General features: G+C 43.8%; 1 protein-coding gene across 1 annotated transcript; it reads left to right on the top strand.

The window, feature by feature from the left end:
• The first annotated feature begins 5,469 nt into the window (after window positions 1-5,469).
• TMEM154 (transmembrane protein 154) lies at window positions 5,470-22,506 on the top strand. The gene is made up of 6 exons (XM_058024797.1): window positions 5,470-5,541; window positions 13,736-14,047; window positions 15,761-15,788; window positions 16,940-17,025; window positions 18,475-18,535; window positions 22,262-22,506. Exons 1-6 carry the CDS (start codon window positions 5,475-5,477, stop codon window positions 22,275-22,277), a joined length of 570 nt encoding a protein of 189 aa, XP_057880780.1. The 5' UTR covers window positions 5,470-5,474; the 3' UTR covers window positions 22,278-22,506.
• Window positions 22,507-22,880: the final 374 nt, after the last annotated feature.

Raw genomic sequence — 22,880 nt, forward strand, 5'->3', positions numbered from 1 at the left:
ACTCATAAATAAAAGGTCAGGAAGGTGACCCAAGTCTTTTAAAAAACTGATGGTTTTTATTTCAGTTTCATTCCAGCACTGTCTTCAGAAGAACAAAATATAAAAGATTAGTAAATTGTAAATTTCCTTCCCAGTAGTAGCATGCTACAATGAATAAAAGTGTCTGAAGATTTGATTCTCAAAATTGCATTGCTCATGCCTTGGCTTCTTGTCTGAGATGCTCATGGCTTCATGCCTCATGAGGATGCTCTGCACAGTTTTGAAAATAAGTGGGGCACAGCATCCTGACCCAAAACCCTGGGTTTTCTCTGTTAAAACAGACAGTTTCGGGGGCAGAAAAGGACACAACTCCTGTTGGTGTCCAGGAGCACTCTGAAGTTACAAATTTAGGAGAAAGCACTAATCATTTAGCTATCAAAAGGAATATGAAGCTGGTAGCGTTGAGGTAAGAGCAGGCTTTAAAAAAACACAAACCCTAAAGTTGTACTTTGGGGGGTTCATCCCACCATTACCCAGCCGGCATTGAGACAAAGACAGACCTCATGGAATCCCACCTAGATTTTAAGGGTAGGAGTCTAGGAAGGTCATTGTGTGAAGGATTTTATGGGTAAATCCCCACTAGGCTACAGGAAAGCTCTGCTGGGGACTACCTACACCAGCTAGTAATTGTGTCTCTCCCGTGGTCAAATAACAAGACAACTTTGCTGACCAGACATTGTCCTTTTGGAAGTGCAGTTTCAGCTGTGGATTTTGCCTGAGGGAAAGCTGAGCTTTCCCTCAGGCAAAGATAAGTCCAGGAGGACTTATCTTTCAAAACACAGTTAATGGAAGCAACAGAATGGAAGCATCATCTATTTTAGGAATTTATGTAAGTCACAAGTAATTCAGCAATCTTTTGGCAAGTGCAAAATGTATAATCCATGTACTGCTTTCCCAAAAATTAATAGAAATGAAGTGTCCAGCTCCAATACAAATCTGTCAACAATAAAAATCTTCAATATAAATTTGTCAGTGCTCTCAGTGCATGCTGAGGCCTCTTCCATTTCAGAGATTTTTAATCATAGAAGTCTCTATTTGAACCCATTTTTAAATTTTTTAAAGGAAACTTAGATGTAAACATCTGAATATTTTCAAGTATAATTTTGTAGAAGCAAACATCTGGATACTTTCAATTTTAGTTTTTGTATTTTATTTCTCTTCCTATTGAAGTATCCAAAATATTGTCAGCATGAAATAGTGGCCTGTGTTATGTGAAAAAAGAAAACGAAAAAGAAAACAAAAAAGAAAAAGACAATTACAAGTTAGTCAAGCAAAGAGATTCTTAAAACTGGCAGATACTTGTTTTTATGCTTTTATTGTCATTCTCATTTTAGTTATATTACATTGTCCCAGTTGTTAGGGATAATATCTCATTGTTCTAAGCTTTGTTCTAATTTACACTGGTGGCACTGGTTTCAGAAATATTGAAAAGATTGAAAGATTCTTTTTTTCCTGAAGCACCTCTGTGTCTGAAATAAAATGTAACTTCTCCTTTCATATAATCTAGATTTGAATTCGTTGGAAAGGGAGCTTTGTCATCTGCAACTTGGTCAGGCATTGCTTGCCCTGAAACAAGTGCAACACTGGATGCAGCTCCAGATCCCCATGAGATTTCCACACAAGGATGGATTTTAGCCTTGATTCTGCAAATCTGGCTTAGCTCAGCAGCCCACAGAAGTGCCATTGCAGCTGACACTCTGGCTGACTCCAGAAGATCCCTGTGGGCTTTGCACAAACTCTTCTGCTTTGATGTTTGTTTCTTTTTAAAATGTTGCAGTGAATTGCAAGACACTGCTATTTTCCATTCTTTCACAGCAACTGGTGGGAAAATTTTGTCCGTCCTTTCTCAACATATGTCAGAGACAGAAACAAGTCATTAAGGGACTAATAGAACTTGGCTGGTTCTAGTCCCTGCCTGCACTCCAGAGCAGGTGGATTAGCTGCTCAGGACTGCAGCAGACAAGCTGTACTAGCAGGTTTGTAATAAAAGCCCTGCAACGAACCATCAGCTTGCCACATCACTTGAAAATTTAGCTGTTGTTGTTCTCACAGGAAAAAGGAACTAGAAGGGCTTTAGCCAAGCGGCTGCAGCATTGCAGTACATTTCTGTTTTTCTGAAAATGTCACTCTGATGACATGCTGTAATCTCAGTGATGCAAATCCTTCTCTATTAGGGAACAACATCAGCAAACAGCCTAGCTTTGTGCTCAGAAAAGCCCTTTACACTCTAAAAACCAAAGAAACAGTAACATTGAACATGCACAAATATTTCCAAATGGGTAACATACATTGCAAGCACCCTGAACATTTACTGGTTTTACCTGTGTAAAGACACTTCTTTTTGCTAAGGTGTATTGTGGATCCTAGTAAATGCACTAAGGTCCATGAAATAGACCTTACAATCTACCCCTCTTACAAAACCATCCATGACCGAAGCTACATGGGTTTCCAAATGCACAAATTTGTTTTGCAGCGAAGTTGTCACTACAGGTTTTGGTTTCTGCATTCCAACTATGAAGAGAGATGCATGAGGCTGAAGACAACAACCAAGGCAAGGGTACCAACCTTGCTTTCCAGGCAGGCCAAAGGGAGCCTGCTTGGGAAGCAAGGTTGGTACCTTTGCCTTAGTACCAGGCAAAGGTTCAGGGGAGCACCATCCCAATGCTGCTGGGCACGGTCCAAGGTAACTGCCCTTGCTTGACAGTCTGATTTGTCAGCATCCAAAGTACCTCATTCCTCTTTCTCTACAATTAAAAAAAATAAAATTAGGATAGTCAAACACATACCAAACCACTTTTGTATGCCTCTAAAATCTTAATTAAAAGGTACTGTGGCCAAGAGTCACATTTCCTGTACTTTTATTTGCCTTAGAAATCATACTTGTGTACATAGCAGTAGATGGCTGTCTTGCTTTCAAGAGGCAGTGATGAGTTGTTAGCCAAATATTTGTCAATAACAGTTGATGGGAACTTGAGGAGAAATGCTATAACCTATGTTGAAAGACTGAAAAGGGAAAGAGAAATGTATATAGTTCTTTACATTAGAAATATGGTGTAAACATGCAGCAAAGATACAAAACAAAAACAAATCCTTTCCTGTTTTCCCTTTCAGTTTCTCTCTCCAAGTTTATGTTTTTGTAATGGATGAGTGAGCTGGGCTGAGTCTACACAATGGGGCAAAACCACAAATATGCAGGGCAGGATAAATCAGAGGAACATGAGTGCAGCCCATGTGGTATTAGAGTGGCAAAGTTGGGAAGGAAATGGGGAAGAAATAGAAAGGAGTATAGCACATCTTTCATGTACATTAAAGCAACGAAAATATGGTTAAATATTATGACTTTGCCTACTGTTGACTAAAGTTCAAGGAAAGCTGAGGATGGACAATAGTGCCAGCCTTGGGACTTTGCCTTTGCTGGCCACCAGCCCATTATCAGTCTTCCTATTGCCAGACGAGACAAAATCACCTCTGAGCACAGATGGGTAGCCTCAATTTCTGGACTTCCATCATTCAAACAGTCTACGTCAATTAGACACTATTACTAATCCTTGGAGTTTCTGTCATTTTTTAATGGAAAAATCTTAAAAGTATTGGCAAGTTTCACCTCTGGCACTTGTGTCTGATAAGTGTTATTATGCACGATTCTAACATCATATTAAAGAATATCTCCTAGAAATATTTGATTTGTTGGTCAGTGCACTGGCTTCAAAACTCAGGGTTCCTCTTTATCTACTTGTAGGTGCAATGCTGCAACTTTGCTTTCCCCCCCACTATTTTATGGTATACATACATTGCCAATACTAAGCAACCAGTTCAGATTTTTAGTTAACTGTATAATTCAAGGGGCTTAAATCTATCAACAAGCTGGTCATTAAATGAATCACTGACCTATTTCTCAGCTACTCAAGCTAAATAACCTAAAACTGATGACCTATAAAAGCATCAGTGTGTTAAGAAAAATTATTAGCTAGAGAAGCAGAGCAGCAATTGATCACTCCCCACCAATCTGAACAGAAAGATTCACCAGCTTCAACAAATTCCAGAACTCAACAAATTCTGACCAGAAATCAGATTTTGACAGACTGATGTCTAGGGGAAGTACTATGAAGCTCCTACACAGTCACCATTCAACCCTCCTTTCTTAGATTACTACTGGAAAATTTTATGCAAGTATTTAAAATGGCTCTTACCTGGATACTCCAAAGTAATATCTGGAGTGCAGACTCTCCTCAACTCAGAGAGATTAATTTTAGACCTACCACTTATTTCTACAGTGGAACAACCCAATTCTATGGTCCAACCACTCTCCCTGCTTGGGTACATGTGTGGTTTAGACCCACATCCAAATCCTGAGCCCTGGCTAGCCCGCCCTATACAGCAAGAAGATTGAAAATGTTTGGTTTAATTTTTAAGTTCTCCATTGCTCTTACCCACAGAGCAACACCCAACAGGAAACACGTGGAAGCCCCTGGCCAGCTCTGACATGTTTCTGAGTGTGTGGACAGTGATGGGGTGGTGGGAACAGAAGACAGGGCAGTGTTTTGGTGGGGCAACAGCCAAAGTCTGCACACCCAGACAGAGACTGCCAAGGAGGAGCAAAAATAAAGAGGAATCAGGAAGGGAGGCAGGATTACCTTCCCCCTGCCACCTCACACAACCATGGCACTGCAGACCCCCATGCCAGGCCCTGCATCCTGCTGGGGACTGAACCTTCTGTCCCCTGTCATCTGCAGCCATCATCACACCAGTGTCTCAGCACTCTCTCACTAAGCCACCTGCTCATAACAAAAAAAAAAATGATGTGGTTTTCTGCTTTTTCCTCTTCCTCTGCATGAACCATCCCAGAATACTCAGTTATAGGCTCCTGAGAGAGCCAGCCATTCATCCCATTTGCTGAAGACAGCCCACCTGGGGGCTGCGTTTTGGGACTGTAAGTGCATGTCATCTCCCAGCCCTATGTAGGGAGGATTACAGCTTGAAAACCAAGGCATGAGGGGAGGCACTATTGAAATTTTCTTGCTTAACTACCCTGAGAAGTGACATAAAACCTTCCTGCTAACATACACATATGAAGTTTTGTGTCTGGTCTGTATCTGTATGATCTGTGTGTAGATGAAGATAGAAGGTGGTAAAGTCAGGAGTGAAAGGAGAGAAAGAGAGCGGGAGCTCTCTCACCTACAGCATAAAGGTGCCTCAGTCAAGTGTGTGCCTGAAGAGTAACTTCTGGGTTTTTTTTTTCTTCTTTCTTTTGCAATCATTGCTCGCTTGACAGGCCCAGACGGAATTACATCACTTCCTAAAACCCATCAAAGAGAGTCCATCTCCTGCAGAAATGCAGCTCAGATGCTCCCCGGCAGGAAGCAGGAAATGTAGATGCCCGGGCGCAGCAGGGCGGCTGCGGAGCGCCCCTCAGGTGGGAGCGCGGCCGGGGCAGCATGCGGGGCCCCGCGACCCTCGCCCTGCTCTGGGCCCTGGCGCTGGCTGCGGGACCCGCCGCCTCCGGTGAGTAGGAAAGCGCCGTTCCCTGCCGAGGTGGCACCGCGTGTCTCGCCTGCAGCAATGGGACCGAGCTGGAGGGCAACACCCTCCGGAGTGAGCGCAGGGAGGAGATCTGTGGGGACTTGCTCTCTGCTGCTTTTTGCTGTGTTTACCCTCTCTGTTTCCAGTTGCCTCTTTTTTTCAGAGCTTTGACTTTTTTTCCTTAGACCTATCCCCGAACAGCAGCGAACAATTCCTACAATTGCAAACTTTTCCTAAATTGCAGGTGTGTAGAGAACGGGAGTTTCCATGTTGAGCCACCAGGCATTTTGCTCCTAATTTTAGTTATTTTTTAAACTTTTTTAAACCCCACACCCATACCATCAGTGTTTAATAGCAAAGTTAAAGGCAAAGCTCTGCTTCCATTCAAAAGGAGACTGCCGATTTCCGCAGCCCCGGTGCACTGAAACTGGTTTAACAAAGGAACAGCCGGTTCCGGAGACAAATATTTTGAACTCTCAGCTGCAGAACAAAGTGGCCAGCACCATGGACTTAGGTTCTGACCCTCTGAAGAGAAGAACCATGGGTGGAAAAGCAGCTTGTGACAAAATGCTGAGGCACTGGGGTGTCATTGCAAAGACTCTCGCGTGTTTGCAGGGGTTATTGGTTCCACTGGCGTTTTGGCAGCCAGCAGCTGAACATGACAGGCAGGTCTTGTAGGGAAACCTTGCTGAAGGTAGTGCTTGTAAGCCTTTTGGGGTCTAACAAATCCTTGCCAAAATGCCTTGGTATAGACTAGAAGTGTTTGCTGCCTCTGTGTTGCTGTAGTGAGCAAGCGCTCTGCAGAAAGCAGGGAAAGAATGGTCACTCTCAAATATCACTGGACTTCACTTAATGTCCTAAAATGCACTGCTGGAATTGGTGTTTTGGTGTGAGTGCTTTTCCCCTGAAGAGCAGTACTCTAAGCAGGGTTAGAGCTGGGCTGCAGGCTGCTGCTGAGCTGCTTGCACTTAGGAGACTTGCTTAGCTGTACGAGCGAGCTAAGTGAGGTATAAAATGGTTTGGGTTTGGCTGTGTTACTACAGCCCTGCTGCATTGCAGACACGTTAGGAAAATATGCTGCAAGCGCTGAGTGCAGCTCAGAATCAAAGCAGTCAGAGGAACAAAAATCCTGCCACGGGCAGAGCTAAACAGAGGTCCCAGGGAAATGGAGGAGTAAAATGAAGGCAATGCAGAGCGATCAGGCTCCTGCTTCTCTAGCTCATGTGCAGGGTACTGAGAGCCACGATTTCATCACCACGTCCCCATGGGGCAGGGGGACACCTTAGCCTGGGGTCCCTCAGCTCATGGCTGGGTGCACTCTGCCCTTCTCTGCAATTCGGGGAAGCACCAGACAGATGTCACACCCCAGGTGTGTGACACTCCCCACACTCCCCACTTCCCACCACTAGGTCCACCTTTAAATTCTGGTTGATTTTGGAACAGTTCCTCTTTGGGAGTGAGTCAGTCCTGCCAGAGCACTCCCCAAGCCCTGTCAGCTCTGACTCCACAGAGCCAATCCACGGTCCTAGGGGAAGGGGAGGAGAGCACCCACCTTTGCTCCCTATACAAAGGTGGTTTTTGCTTATTCAACCAGCTCCTGGGCGCTTACTCTGACTGTGGGTGGGACGGGGAAGTTGTAAACCTGAGCCTTGGGGGGGAAATGAAACTGGTGGGGGAGGGTTTATGTAGTGCTTATGTACTCCACAGGCACTGGTGGGTCAGGAACCCCTCTGCTGAGGGCAGCCTCTCAGGGAGATCCTTTGCTCTCACCCTTCCTTGCTCACAGATCAACAGGGCAGGACCTTTAAGGGAGCTTTTTCACCTTTTGCCAGACACAGTCTTCACCTTTTAAGCAGTGTACTGTCTAGAGACCATTCAGAAGATAGGCAAACAGAGTATGATTAAATCTTGCAGCACAGACAGATTAAAGTCTTTATAAGTCCTGTTCCCATACCATGCCAGAACCTCGTAAAAGCCTAGCCTTGCCATTTGGATTATGATTTATGGATGCTTTTCTCCCTGTGATGCTTCAATCACTCTAATCCAGTAGCTCTAAGAGCATTCCTGAGGTCTCAGCCCTGGGTGCTGGCCTTCTCCCAGCTCCATACTGAGAGGACATGGGAGTTTACCCCAGTTCCCTTCCCCTTGCTGTAATGCAGTCAGGAAGCCCTACAGGTAACAGTGCAGGGCATCATCTCTACTGTAGGGGATGATACTCACTGCTCAGCCTTGCAGCAGCCCTGAAGACCTGCCTAGGTGTGTGTGCTGACCCTAGTAACAAGCATTAAGACCCTTACTACAGCTTATAGGTACATGCTCTGATCCTTGAGTCATTTCCCAGGCTAGGCCATCTCCCACTGCGTTCAGTGGAACAGGTGGGAAATTGCAGCATAAGTGGCCTGACATGGGAAGCAAGAAAATGTGTGAGGGAGAGGAGCAGTAAACCACGTAATAGCACCAAGGGGAAGAGCTGGGGTGCTCGCAGGTTGTGCTCTATTTTGTCTGTGTATCTGTGCTATTGTTTTGAATTGTCATTCAAAGAAACACTGCTATCAAAGATCCAGATATTCAGCAGCTTGTACCACGAGCACAGGCAGTGACTCTCTCCTGGCAGAGAAATGTCTTTTAGGCTGCCTCCCCTGCAAAGCCAGGTCTCTAATGGAGTAATAATTTTGACCTGTTCCCCCCTCGAGTAATGAACTGAGAATGGGTTTGAACTTGTTACAATCACCTGTTGAAATTTTCTAGCAAAGCAAAACAACAATGTAAGAAATGAGGATTTGCTACATTTTCTCTTTCAAAAGTGCAGTGCCTTAAAAAGCAGATGAAAAATCCTTTCTACTGAACACATTGATGCCTCTTATGTATTTACCACCATTCCTCCATTTTAGCCACACACACAAACATTCACTGTTTTATTCAACTGCTTCAGGGGCATTTCAGAAAATCTCTCATTTACATCAGCAAGATTGTAATTGTAATTTTCAGTCAGTGACACCAGTCTCTTTTCCCTCAAGAGATTTTGTGATAGCTGGAAAGCCTCCGGAGCTGTTGAATCTTTAATTTCAGGGTCCCCCTGAGAGCAAGAAGCACTGAGAGATTTGCATCACAGCGAGGTCGTAGGAGTATCACAGATGCAGAGCTAGAAGGCCATCAGATTAAGCAGGAGCAACTAAATGCATAAATTGGTCTGCAAAGCCTGTGGTACTCGGGGTAATGAATGAGACTACAGGTTCACAGTTTGACTCCAACATGTGTGACTGAATTTGCAATGCTGCCTCTTGATGCAGCACTTCAGCTGGATAGAAATACAGTGAGGAAAAGCAGTTTCCATCTTGTATAAATGAGCTTAAACAGTTGTTTCCTCTTTCAGGTTATACCTAGATAACGCTTTCTAAGCACCTCGTTTTAATAGGATCTTGTCTACAGATTAGCCACCCTGAAATGCTTGTGCTCCCTCATCAGAAGAGTGTGTGCTCCCAACAGCTAGCCTGCAGGCTTTTAAGGATTCCTCTTCTAGCCAGACTGACAGGCAAGACCTGCCACAACAGGCAGCTGGGCAAGCCGTGGCCACAGCAAGGAACAGCCTTCTTACATCAGCCTGAAATGTGGAGTGCAGGGATGAGCCAAGCAATACACCAGAGGATCACACAGACTGTGAGGAGTGGTATGACTACACCACCAACAGAATGTGTGCATGGGGCAGAATGATATAGGATATAGTAACTTTATTCCAGCTTTACAGCCTTTTCTTGTTCTGCCACCTTCTTGTGAGCCTTCCTTTCACTGCATTTTTATATCTTATGGGAAAGTTTGGAGATATAAAAATTTTCCTTTCAGACTAATAAGCCTGGCTATCCCACTGAAATAGCTCTTGCTTTTTCTCTAGCTCATTGCTTTTACTTCTGTCAGTAGGCACTCTGGTGTAATTTGAAAAATCCCCTTGAGAGAACCCAGTCCTTGAGTCTGACGGCAAGGCAGCAGAGAGACTGATGGTTTTACAGCAAAACTGAATGTGCTGACTGCCAGCTGTTTTCTTATGCTATTTTCCTTTGCCTCACATCCAAGCGAATTCAGAAACCTGTTTGCCTGCTTACTTCATCAGGAAGCCCATATCACCACCTCTGATGCTGCAGCACAGAGGTAGAAATGCTGCAACAACAGAAATGCTGTTTGTTTGATTGAGACATAATTTTTTGGACTCCAGTCTGTAAAACCACTTGGTATATTCAATTACCTCTCTCCCCCATGAAAAGCATATTTGGGAGCACCTCCAAAACTCAAGCAAAGCCTATTAGTGACCCAAGCATATTTTTAAAGTAAAAAATCTTGAGTAATGCTTTATACCATAGTATCTGCGTACAGGAACATAGCTTTTTCATAATTTGTAAGAACTGTAAATTGAACCTTTTATGAGAGGCTGCTAGTGCTTGCTCAAGTATTTTGGTCTCTTGAGTTATAGATTCTCTAATACCTCAACTGGGGAACCCTTAAACAACTGTTTAAGCTCATTTATACATGATGAAAACTGACTTCCAGCTCCAGCTTCCTAGCTTCCAGTTCCAGCTGCGCCCACCTTCCCCTCAGGGTGGATTGCTGCATGCCAGCCCCTCTCCCTTCTTCTCTTGAAAGCATGGTAAGTGGCAATACAGGCTGGGCTGAAGCTGTGTTGTGTTCCCATCCACTTCCCTTTACACAGGAAGAAGTCACCAGCATTCATGCCCCAGGTGGTCCAGACAAAGGTGAAGCCCATGTGGTTGTTGCATGAGCATTTGCTCCTTGGACAAGATATGCAGAGGGATGAGTATGTGGATGTTGGAATGTAGCCAACAGCATGAGGCTGAGCTCAGTAAGAAAGGCTTTGCAAAGTCAAGGAGATATCTATGTGGCCACATGTGACTTGCTCTTTGTTACACTTCACTGGCTTTGCTTTGCCATCCTGAATGTCATGCTGTATTGTTGTAAGATTCCCCTTTGCAGGGAGCTAGTAGATGTCTGCAAGATGAAACCACAGCTGGCAAGACAGTTCATGGTATGAATTATCACTGTAAATCTGGCATGGAGAAAATGTTTGAACAGCACCTCACAAAATCTCCGACTTTCAGATGTTCTTCTGCCCTGCTCCAAACCTTGTAATGCCCAAACCTTGTAACTCACCCCACCAAACAGCCACCCAGGCCAGCTGCAGCACAGCCCACTTGCAGTTTTGAGCACTTTAAATTGAAACACTATGACAAATAGCAACTTGGGGTGTTGAGGTCACCCACCTGTGTCTCACTGGGTGGCTGTGGCAGGCGCCACAGCTGCACCGGGAGCTGAGCCCGACTGTCCCCGCGGGCTGGAGGCACAGATCCTTCCCTGTGCCAGCCTCGGGGCCGGCCCAGGTGCGGGCTGTGCTTTCCCACTGTGTAAAAGGTGATGTGTGGGTGGCCTGAGAGCGAGAGCAACTGCTGGGTGACAGCTGAGGCGTCCCTTGAGGCTGAGCTCTGCTCCTCTGAGGTGAGGGGGAGCGGGATGTGTTGGGGCAGCAGGTAAAATGCAGGAAATAAGAGCAATGTCCTTGCAAGAACATTGTGCAATTGGCTGCCCTTCTGCTGAAAGATGTATTTAATTCGCCCAGAGAAAAGATCTCTGTAAGAGGAAATGGTGTTCCCAGAGAGATGCTGTTTTGTCCCTGGATTTATGCAAAGTGAAAAAAATACATGGCAGCAAGGTCACTCCCTGTGATTTGCCATTTTCTTTGCCTAGAGACTAGAAAAGGTAATTCTATTTCACTCAGAGACAAATGATTTGAAGTCTGCTTCATAGCTCAAAACCAGGCAAAGTGGCAGAGATACTGGAAAAATCTCTCTCAGAAGTCAAGCACAGCATACTCTGCAGATGAAAGTTTATCACTGCAGTTAATGAGGTGTGACTGTTTGCTTTAAAGCCACACCATGCGTTAGACATTTGAAAAATCCATTTTAGCTCTACGAATTAATGAAAAGCAAGGTATTTTCTCCACACCTTTTCCCTATTTTAAGCAACAGGCTTGTCCCTCTCAATATATCAGATGTGGCAGGCAATGGGTTTCAAGGGCAGTGGCTGGAGGAGGAAAAGGAAGCAAGGTCATGGAGGAGGTTCAGTGAGGCTGTGGCGGGCCATCAGCTCTGCCCGGGGCTCAGTCCATCATGTCACAGCCGGCAGCACACACATCTCCCGTGCTGCCTCGCCGCTCTGCACAGCAGCAATTGCAATGGACTGGCTGCAGGCACTGGGAGCTACAAACTGCCCTGGGAAAGAAAAGCCAAATGGCCAAACGAATAAGGGAGAGGAGCTGTCCCTCCTGCCCCCTGCCATAAGATCAAGGACAGGCAGCAGATCACGGGCAGGGGGGGAGCAGCACACACCTAAGGAGGTCGTTACCTGCAAGGGAGGCAGTGATAGGGCTTTGCTCTTGACTGAAATACTAAATACAGAAGAGACAGAGACTACTGATACAAAGTGCTCTTCTTTACAGAAGAGCTATCATTCTCATTGTCCTAATGTGCTGCAGGAGTCTGGTGACCTTCACAGTATTACATTAAATATTCAAATTCTTTCCTAGTTTTTAGGAAAGGATGAAACAATCATATGCCTGTGTGATATGTGCAGCATAAAAATCTAGATAAAACACTGCTGTCACACTCAAATAATTTTATTCATCTGAAATTGGGTTTCCTTGAATACAGTCTCATGAAATACTCATCTTAGAGACAAATCTGGTGGGAGATGCTGCAGAGTGGATTAAGCAAGAGATAGCGCTCTAATCCCAGGTTTTTCTCTCTCACTTGGCATCCCTGGGAAGGACAGCATCCCTGTCCTTCTGATTCCTCATTTGTAAAATGGAGATGATAACTGCTCATCTCTCAGGGCCATTATGAAGATTAATGTGTTTACAAAAGCATTTAAAATGCTAAGTACTTTTGGTTCCAGTCCTGTGAGATTGGAAATGCCAGCACTGAGGTGCTGAAAACCTTAAGCTCTTGCTAACTCTTGTGGAAACTCTGGCTGCCCAGCACTTTACAAGAATGAGGAGAAACATGTAATTGCAAAAGTAAAAAAATTCCATCCTGCTTTATTGCACAAAATGAGATGTGCGCCATGCTGGCATTGTATCTGAAAGGGCAGATAACACAAAAATCCCGTCATTTCATTTCATGCCAAGAAAATTCTTGGAGGCTTTTCTGCTGTAATTTAGATAAAGGCTGATTCTTGCACCTTTGGCTACAATAGGATTTTGGCATCCATACAGAATACAGCATCAGCCCAGAATTTGCTGTACTTCTTTAAAGCTTTTAAACTCTGTGACAGTCAATAGACTCTTATGTAAACACACAAAAGAAGCACTTGTTTCACTATTACTGACACAGTCAATTTTAGCCACTTTTCTTGCAAAATGAGTGATAATTGAAACCATAACTGAGATCAAAGTTCAAAACCCCCAGTCTTAGCACTCATGGGGAATATCCAGCACTGATGCTTTGCCACATGCTCCTTCAGCCAGCCTGCGGAATCAGTCAGAGGAGCAGTTCATTGGACCTGTATGCAGTGAGGTCCCCGTGTCACTAACACCTCTTCTAGTCCACGCAGATGGGGAAGTCAGCAGCTCTTGCATCCTTCAGACTTCATTTCACCAACTCTGTTTTTCACAGTGAGGCAAATTTAACAAATTTGAGAAAGGTACAGAAGCAGGGAGATGAGTGAACCAAAGGAACTGGTGAACCAGGGATAATGGTCTCCCTGAAGGCAGTACCTAACTCCTTGGGTAAGGGGAGGAACATATGTGCCAGGACTGAGAAGCAAAACAGGCTGGTGTGGTTTACTGAGAAGCAGAATGATTTCTCATGTGAGCAAGACCGGATGCCAACGTGCAGCAACAGAAATCTGTTTGTGCAAGGCAGCTGTGTGCAGACAGATGACACATGCTGACGTGTCCCAGGAAAAGTCAGCTGAGGAACGTGGTCATGACTGGTAAGGTTTTGTGATAAAGCTGAGATCTAATTTTACATCCAATGCCCAAGACTTCCAATCTGTGTGTATGAGGCATCTGTTGGGGTTTTTTAATACATCAAATGGGAAGTAAATACTAAAGTTGTACACTGTGGCTCACTGATGAAACTCTTATAATGTTAAGCTGTCCTCATATACTTGACAGATGCTGGGACTGATGGATCAGGAGACGGATCGATGATATCACCCACTTTCACAGCGACACATCTTCCTGCTGCGAGCCCTTCGACTGTGGATGACCATGGGCCAGTACTTGTAACTGCAGGCACTACTGAAAGCAGCCTTGATACACAGAGCTCTCCAAGTACTGAACTGAATGCTGTGAATGATGAGGAGAGCCTCGAAGCAACAGAACAGTCTATCTTGATATATGTTGTCCCTGTGGCGCTGCTGGTCCTGCTGATTTTATTGATCACATTTTTTGTAATGCATCATAAACGGAAAAAGTCCAAGCAAGGTAAATCTGTCTTCTTGTGCATCAAAAGGCTGTTTCTAGGATGTGTTCAACAATAACAGATCATTAAGGGATGGGGTGCCACATTTAGGATGTCCTTCTCTGGCTGTAGTTGCATGTTTGACAAGTGAGAGAGGGATCCTCCCCAGCCAGCAGTACCTGGTCACACACCTCTCCTTGGGCAGGAGCTACTTCTTCTGCCTCTTGGCACCTCCTGCTCCTGCTGCCACACCCATGGGAGCCCTGGCACCAATCTCTGGCTCCTGGAAATGCTGAGAATGCTCAGAAATATAACTGTGGCTGCAAATGCTTGTTCTGTCTTTATGCTCAACAACTTTAGGCAAGGTGAAATTAATGCTTCTGTTGGTCTTAGTGCCCACAAGGTAAAGCTGCTTGGAGCTTCAATGAAATAAGATCAAGAAAAATCATTATAAGGAACAATTTTAAGGAATCCTGATTGCATAGGGTGGAGGCTGCTGTGAAGGCATCTCAGCAAATGAGCTAGGTCAGACTGCCTGGGTGCTGCAGTAGGGTGAGCAATGCTTCAGGAAGGTGCTGTGATCTGTTAACGGAGGAATTGGTAACTTGGAGTGTCAAACCACAGGAGAGCAAACTGAGGTGCCATAATAAAACCACATGGTTGGTAAGTGAAATGCTGAGATGGTCATATCAGTGTATCTGCATGGTCAGAGTGCACTGTCAGCTCATCAGCCTGCACACAGTGTAACACATTCAACACAGATTTAAAATCAAGTTTTCAGCACAATTTTAGGTTGCATTTGCCCAGTCACTGGGTTTCCCTCTAACAAACTATGAATTTGCAACCAGGCACCCACTTGCCTGCCTGTTTCTGGGTAATTGAAATGCAGGTACAATCTTCAGAGAGTTAGGAAATATGGTACATTGCAGGAACACAATCTTAGGAACTCACGCCCTGTGCCAGCCTGGGATTTTGAGCATCCTCAAGGATGGGGCAGATGGCTCTGTGGTTCTGGGGTGGCTCTGCAGTCTGGGAATGTGCTGGAACAACTGGGAGGTATCACCCGCTGGCAACAATGAATTAAAAATAAGGTGATTTAAGACAGGTTCTTCAGTCACTTGATTCCTGGAGGTGAAGATATTTATCAGAATTATGTCTGTGACACCATTTCCCCCCTCCATTTTTACTTTGTCTTGGAGTCATAAGTAGATTGGATCCCTTTTGACATCTGGCTAGTTCAGCTTCATTTGCCTAACTGAGATCTAATCTGCCATGCAGTCCAACTCCCTTCTCCCCATGAGCAGCTCCCAGAGTCTCCAGACAGAGCTGAATTGCCCAAGTGTAATCTGTAGCAAAATGTCCCAATGCTTCTAGCAAACAATTTTTTTTTGCAGAAGTGGTTCCCTTTCAGGATACCATTTCCCTCAGCACATCTGTTCTGCTGAAGGAAGTGTGCATCTGCCGTGTCCTGCCCACTGCAACACCAACACTGGGCTTCCTCCCAGCAGGGCTGGGCTAATAATGAGATGCTTTTAGATTCAAAAGAATGGGTTCCTCTGAAAATTGCAAACAGGATAAGATGTTTTGTCTTTCATCTGCAATTTAGTTTTTATGCCTTTTGAAAATGCAACCTGTTTTACTTGACCCTATTCAAGGCTTGCACACAGTCCAGACCCTGTAAATACAATGGGTAAATATCACACAGAACTCTGAATACAAACTTTCTTCTTTTCCAGATGAGCTGGGAAGTGAAAATGTAAAAAGGTAAATTTTATGAATATCATTATTTTTAAAAAAATTTCTTTTACTCTAACCTTTGTCTCCTTCACTGCCTCTTTTAATTTAGCTGTACATTAAACACCATTACATTTTGCCATTAATTACACCATCAATCTCAACAGGTGGGTAAAGTGTGACTTCAGTATGTGGCTGAAGTGTAAGACTAGAGCAGGAGAACAAGAGTAAGTGGTGGCTGAGGCAAGGGCTGCCCCACGGACACCCACAGCCCACAGACCTCTCTGAGGCTGCTCTTTAGCACCACAAGTGGTACAAGGTGCCCCATGAGCAAAGGGGATCAGTTCCCAGGCTCATCACAGGCTTTTGCTATTCAGAATAAGCTCTGTGTCTTGCTCCCCTGTTTTTCAAGTTTATCTTCTTACTCAGAGGTGAGGCAGAAAGGCTGGCCTGGCTGCCACAGGAGCAATGCCTTGGATGCTTGGAAAACAAGACAGAAGCTGTGTGGCTCTTCTCAGAGTCATCATTTTTATTGTTGCCTTTTATTGATCTCCATCTTGCTAATTAATGCTGAAAGTTCTTGAATTGGCTCTATGAGAAAAAAGAAGGGTCTTTTTTTCTGAAAACATATTTTCTATCATATGACTGCAGGAATGATAAGCAAAAGGAAGCTAAGCAGAGGCGTTTAAATAAACACAACTCTCATGACCTTTCCTTTTGAAGTCACTGCAAATGTCAGTCACAGACATGATGAAACTTTAGGCCTTCAGCTTTTAGCACTGGAGAAATGGCACTTCTGTCATGTGTTCCAGAAGGGGTAGGGACAAACTATCTTTTTTTTTTAGTTTTCTATTTACAGCAGGGACAGTTTTCAAGAAGCTGCAATGATCCTGTGCCCTGGCATGTCTCTGGCTGCACCGAGTCCCTCTGTGCTGTGTCTCAGCTGGCCCTACCTCTGCCCAGGGCTGGCATCTCAGTGCCACTCCCTTGCATCTGTTCATGACCCCTTGGTTCACACCCACTGGGCTGACATCTCCTCAGATTACTGGGCTGGGATGTCTTTCCAGAGTTAATACACGTGTCTGGAATTAGAGACAGTCATACAAAATCACTACATTGCAAGCTGTTTGAATTAAGCACTTTGTGTAATACTTTTTTCCCCCCCCTCCTCTTCTCTCAAGTCCTATTTTTGAAGAAGACACACCCTCTGTTATGGAGATAGAAATGGAAGAGCTTGATAAATGGATGAACAGCATGAACAAAAATGGTACACGGTAACCCCTGTACTCCCTCCTCCCTCTCTTGCCTGCTGACATAGAGCCCATGCAGAGGAAATCAATGGAAGGTGTTTTGTATGCATGCCACTGCTTTCCCTACAACATTTTTACTTGTGCTCTTGACTCCCTCCTACTAAAATAACTGAACAAATGTCAGGGGTAGATTTTTTCAGAGGAGTATTTTAGTTTGTGTGGGAGTTTATTTTTAATATGTGATAGAATCTCATAAGTGTTTTCAGTTTCCAGTAGACATTTCTATTAAACACACTTATAGCTGTGAATGTTATTTATATTTTTCAATACACATTTTAATGCTAAATACTAGCTTCTCTGAAGCATCTAATCCTTTCAGTCTCCAGAATTTCTACACTTTTGTGCTCCAGACTGAGGAATTGTAGAAGAAATATGCATTTGCTCATAGTTCAGACCACCATTCATTTAAAATTGCTGCCAGGAGCCTATGAATATGCCCTCCCCCTCCCTTCAAGGCTATCAGCACATGGAGCAAATAGAATATGTAGTAACTACCAGCAGCAGCATCTTCAGCTGCCTTCTCAGTTGCTTAAGAGTACCTTGCATTTCCCCCCCCCCCCCCCCCATTTTTCTCCCAGGTGAATTCCCCAGTCAAAACCTCTAAGGGGTCTGCATTGTCCCTCCAGGGTCTCCTCAAAAAATGCAGGTCTTCAGTAGGCCATGAGTTAACCAAGGCCTGATTTTGAACCACGAACAGCTTTTCACTGGCTAGGAAATGCTGAAACATTGATATTTTTTTCATTCCTGGTCCCTTGCCTTCTATCCAAATGGCTCATTTGCCTGACCTACTAGGCATGCGTTGTTTTTCAGGACATAAAGCTCTTTGGAGCATTTCTTTGCATTAGCACAGTGCTCCACATGATGGGGTTTTGACCTTCTCAGTCTGAAAGCTTTTATAGAAAACATGTGCTAAGTGGCAGTAGTGAAAGAGGGACATTAACTGTACTACATGGGGAAAAAGTGGTATAAAATATATTTTAAAATTTTGTGGAGAGAAGGAAGCAAGTATTTTACATACTGTCATGTGTGTATGTGTGTTCCCTAAACTCCAGCCCCAGATTCCCAGCTGGACTATAAGGCATAGGTACAGCTGTCAGCAGTGGAAGATTAACAAACAACTCTCCCTGTGGCAGTGTGCAGGAGACAGTGCTCAAAAGATGCTCATTTGTAAAGGTGTACATAGAGAACTGGAACATATAAAATAAATAAATTGTGGCAACACCTATATCAAAGGGAAGGAGGTATGAGATACATGCTATAAGGGACCCTGCAGATAAAAGGGTGCAGAAGTGAATCTGCAGAACTGTATTCTAGAGTGACTGCTTGATAAAAGTTCATGCATTTTTGAAATAAATGTAGAACAACTGCCAAGAGTAACTATAGTCTTGTTTCTTACCCTTTTCCAGGTGACTGTGAATGTTTACCTACAGTAAGGGAAGAAGAAAAAGAATCAATTGCCAACCCAAGGTACTTTAATTCATTCTATTATTTGAAGAAATATGGTCAGTGTCATTCTAATTTTTTTTGTATGTAATTATAGAATTATTCTTTGGTCCATTTAAGTTTTAAAATTTTTACATATAGAAACTTTGACTTCAACTTAAACTAAAGGCTTGACACTCTTATTTCTGAACAGGTCTCTTCCTGTAAACTGCACTGCTAAATAATCTTACAGTTGTAAAGTGGTGCAAGACAGACAACCAGATGGCACAGATGGAGTTTCACTCACTGATCAGACTTTAATCACAGTTTCCCAAGGTGTTAATACAAGCATTCAGCATAGCTTCCTTGGCACCCTTCAGCAAAGGCACCCAGTTCCCCTCTGCCACCTGGTGCCTATAGGTTCTTGGGAATCACTGCCAGATGTTTTGGCTGGAGCTGTGACCTGAAAGACAGGGACTTGTCTGACTGCAAGGAGAAATGAGAATGAGGAACACGAAGGATCTTCCCAGTGCCCCCTTGCAGCACTCCCCCAGAGCTGGCACTAGTTGATAGTCCAAGCAGAGATCCCAGTGGGATGCAAAACCACAATCCTGACCAGCTTGTAAACTTCAGATCTTTCTGGTTGGTTTCCTTAGGAGTTTGGCCAGAACTCCTAAGCCCCTTGCAATTTTCCCTAATTAAAAATTCTTGTTCTTGTTTCCAGCTGGAAGCAAGAGGCTGTACATTACCCTTGCCTGCACCCTTGTGTTGCAGCTGCATTTTGAGAAGTGGGCAAAGCAGCTTCTCTGTGCCAGGTTATGATAACAAACAAGCCATCCTGTGTGCCAAGAAATCCCTGGTGCAGTGCAAGCAGTGATGCAATCAGGCAAGGCCAGGAGCTGGGAGAGGACCTAGCTCTGCTTCCCATGGCATCAGATAATTCCACTGGCCATGCCTCTGGCAAAATTGCACCTCCTGCCATAATATTCCAATCCTCTTTTCTGAATTTCCTTGCTCAGGAGTGAAATAGGGATGTTAAATCACCACTGCTGCAGAGTTTACAGCCCAGTTGCTCCAAAGCTGCAGTTTCAGAGGAACCTCTGGATGGGGCTTGTCCACTACAGCCACTTGTATATAAAAGGTTTATTTTTACACCTATAGCAAGTGAAATCAATGCTGTTGTTTTAGTTCAGATTGTTTGGGAAAAAAAGGGCTTAGATCCTAGATTCCAGATGCAAGCAAGCACATTAATTTTACCCTTAGCAACTGGAAAAGATCCTGGATTTGTTAGCCATCTGGGTCTTCCCTTCCTGCTGCTGAATGACAACTCAGAGGGGGGAAAATTGTTGAGGGGAGGCAGCTGCACAGCAGCTCTCCACAAGCAGATTTGCTGAGTGTACCACTGACTGTAGCAGGGAGTACAGCACAAAGGATGCTGCAGCCACAGGCTAACGCTGGCAGAAGTCATACTACAAAAGGCTTTTTAGGCACAACAGCACCCTCAGCATCAAATTTACTTCCCAAATCTTTAACAATTCATTTTAAGGGGGGAAAAACCCCATCAGGGTCTACCAGCTTGAGCTGACATTTTACCATTCTTGCTAAAGGAGTGGTTTTGTACTGGATTTGCATTAACCTCAGCAGAAGAAGGGGATTTTGCTCCTGGCCATCAAAAGGCATCTTTAAGCTACACCCTACCTCAAGCTCCCCACCTGTGAAATAGAGTTATTTTAGAATACTACAGTGAGACTTAAGCCTTGATACAAAAAAGCAACCCTGTTCAGATAAGTATGCTCCAGTCAGAGCAAAGGCACACTCATTATTTAAGCAAATTTTCTTGTGAAGGGTATCTTAGAATCAGACAAGATTAGAGAAATGTATGCCCCTGAATTGTAGAAAGACAAGCAAGTGCAAATAAAAATAGGAGATTTATCTCTAAAACATTCAGAGCTGCTCAGACAAGGGATATTAACTGAATATAAAGTGCAGGAATATTAGATTCAATTTAAGATTCTGAAAGACTACTTTGCTTGGGCAAAATTCTTCTAAAATTAGGGTAATTTATTTTTCATATTTTATTGATATTTCAATATGGGAAACATCTCAGGCCACACTGAACAGAGATGGTGTTTTCTTGCTTCACAAAGATGCTGAGGGGGAGCTCATCAAGACCCAAATGTCTTGAACTATGAATGATTTTGAAAACATATGAGACAAAACATTTAAATAATGACACTTTGACATTTTCAGAATGAAGGTTGTTTCAAAACTACTCTTCAGAGTAAGTGTATTTTTAATATAAAAACTTTTTAAATTTTTGACAAGCAGAACTGTGTGGCAGTAAAGTATTTCTACGCTGAATGTTTCCCTTACCCCAAGGCTACTCCTTCAAATTTAATTTCATACGAAATTTTGAAATATGCTTCATTTCAATGTGAAAAGATATTTGAAGTGGAGGGATTTATGGGAAACAAACAAAAATTTCCTGTTTATTTGCAATTGAACCTTATCAGTCCAAGATCTGCTGCTTCTCCCAACCAAATTCTTAGATGAATAAATAATGTCAGAAAGAGAATTACATACAGATAAATAGATGTTTTCAGCAGCTCTTTTGAGCGGGGAAAGGGGAAGACTAAGAAATTAATTGAAATAACGATATAATTATGGCAAAATTTGTGCTCACGAGCATCAAGGCTGCACATTTGTGCAAAGGAAGTGAGATATGACAACCTGGGCTCCCTGACAGGTGGAGGTCACCTCCCCTGGCCTTGCAGGCTAAGTTGCAAACATATGTATATACAATTTTCAAAATTTATATACGCTTTTCAAAATGAGCATATTTGAATCAAATCTTCTTGCATTTGAAAGCTGCTGCTAGAATCCTGATTGTGCCTGAGCACAGAATTGCAGCTGCAGCTGCCTGGGGCCAGGGCTCCCATCCTGTGCGTGCAGGGGCAGCAGGCCAGGGCTGATGATCTGTGGGGCACACGGGGGTAGAGACCAATCTCTGCTCCAGGGACCTTCACTGTTCCAGAAAATAAATGCAGCCTGTCCCCTTCACAGCATGGGTCATTGTAGGGGGTGGAGAACAAGCAATCCCCCTGTGCTTTATCACCTGAGAGGTTTGGTTTGTCTTGGGGGCTGCTGGGCACCCTTCTTGTCTTTCTGTCTGAAAAAGGATGGCTCCTTCCTGTGGAGAAATGTTTTGGGTGGATGGTGGATCAGTACAGAAAGAAGTACTGCATTCCCAGGATGTGCCTCAATTTGGCAAGAGACTTAAGAAAACATGTAAAATATTAAGATTATGAAGGGCCCTTTTAGCTTCAGAGGTGGTTAAAACCCTGCTGTTATCCCTGCTGACTGAATTCAAATCAGACAATATAAGATGTCACATTTTTTAACATTGGCATGAGCCAAACATTATTAAGAGAGTGCTAGGGAGCAAGCCACTTGGGCAGAAACCAGTGGGACAAAGAGAAAATGCACCTGTTACAAGGTCAGCTGTAAACCAAAGAATTTCCTCAGCTGAGGAAAGAGAGCCAGGAGCAGGAGAAAGGCTGTGCTGGGCAGCCATGAACCATCAGACAGGAATCAGAGCAGCGCTCGCTGCCAGCATCAGTTCATCCATTACATGAGTGACAGATTTATTTTCTGGTAACACCTTCCCATGAACTCTAGAGATCCTCTTGCATTTCCTCTTGTTATTTCCTGCTGAGACAACTAACCCAAGAGCGTGACACTGGTGTATTTTTCTTTTCCATGTGTACACAGTGATGGTGAATCATGAAGTCCTCAGGACAGCAAAGAACTGGCTAAAGGGATGCAGCACACAAGCTCATCATCCCCCAGATATTGGAAGAGCTGGATTTAAATATAATTCATCTCAAAAGGCCAGAGAAGCAAATGCTTTTGTTGTCTTCAGCTTCGTATGGTCTTCAGAAAGGAAACATCACCAAGGGAAAAGAAGAAAATAAAAAGAAGGGGAAAAAAAAAGAAAATAAAGAAAAGCACTCTAGCAAGATTAATGACTCATTTAAATTCTTTTTGTAATGAGATTCACCCCAAATCAAGAGAAACCCCTGCTGAACATTCTCAAAGTAGTCCATATTTCTGTCTAGTTCCACAGTTGTGTATTGTGCAGCACTTGAAACCAATTCTGTTCCAGGTTTGGTTTCTTCAGTTTGGTTTGGTTTTGAGGGTGCTTTTTCAGTGTCCATAATTCTGACTGCCCTGGTTTGGTGGATGTGAAGCTCATGCCTATGCAATGTTTATTTCTCAATTTGCTTTTTCTGAGCAGTGCACTGATTTGCACAGGACTGCTGTTGGGGGGATACCAGGCTAGGACTGACAGACCAGCTCTGAGCACAGACAGCAGCTGAAAAGCCTCTCA

This window comes from Melospiza georgiana, chromosome 5, assembly GCF_028018845.1.
Source record: "Melospiza georgiana isolate bMelGeo1 chromosome 5, bMelGeo1.pri, whole genome shotgun sequence".
NCBI lineage: Eukaryota > Metazoa > Chordata > Aves > Passeriformes > Passerellidae > Melospiza > Melospiza georgiana.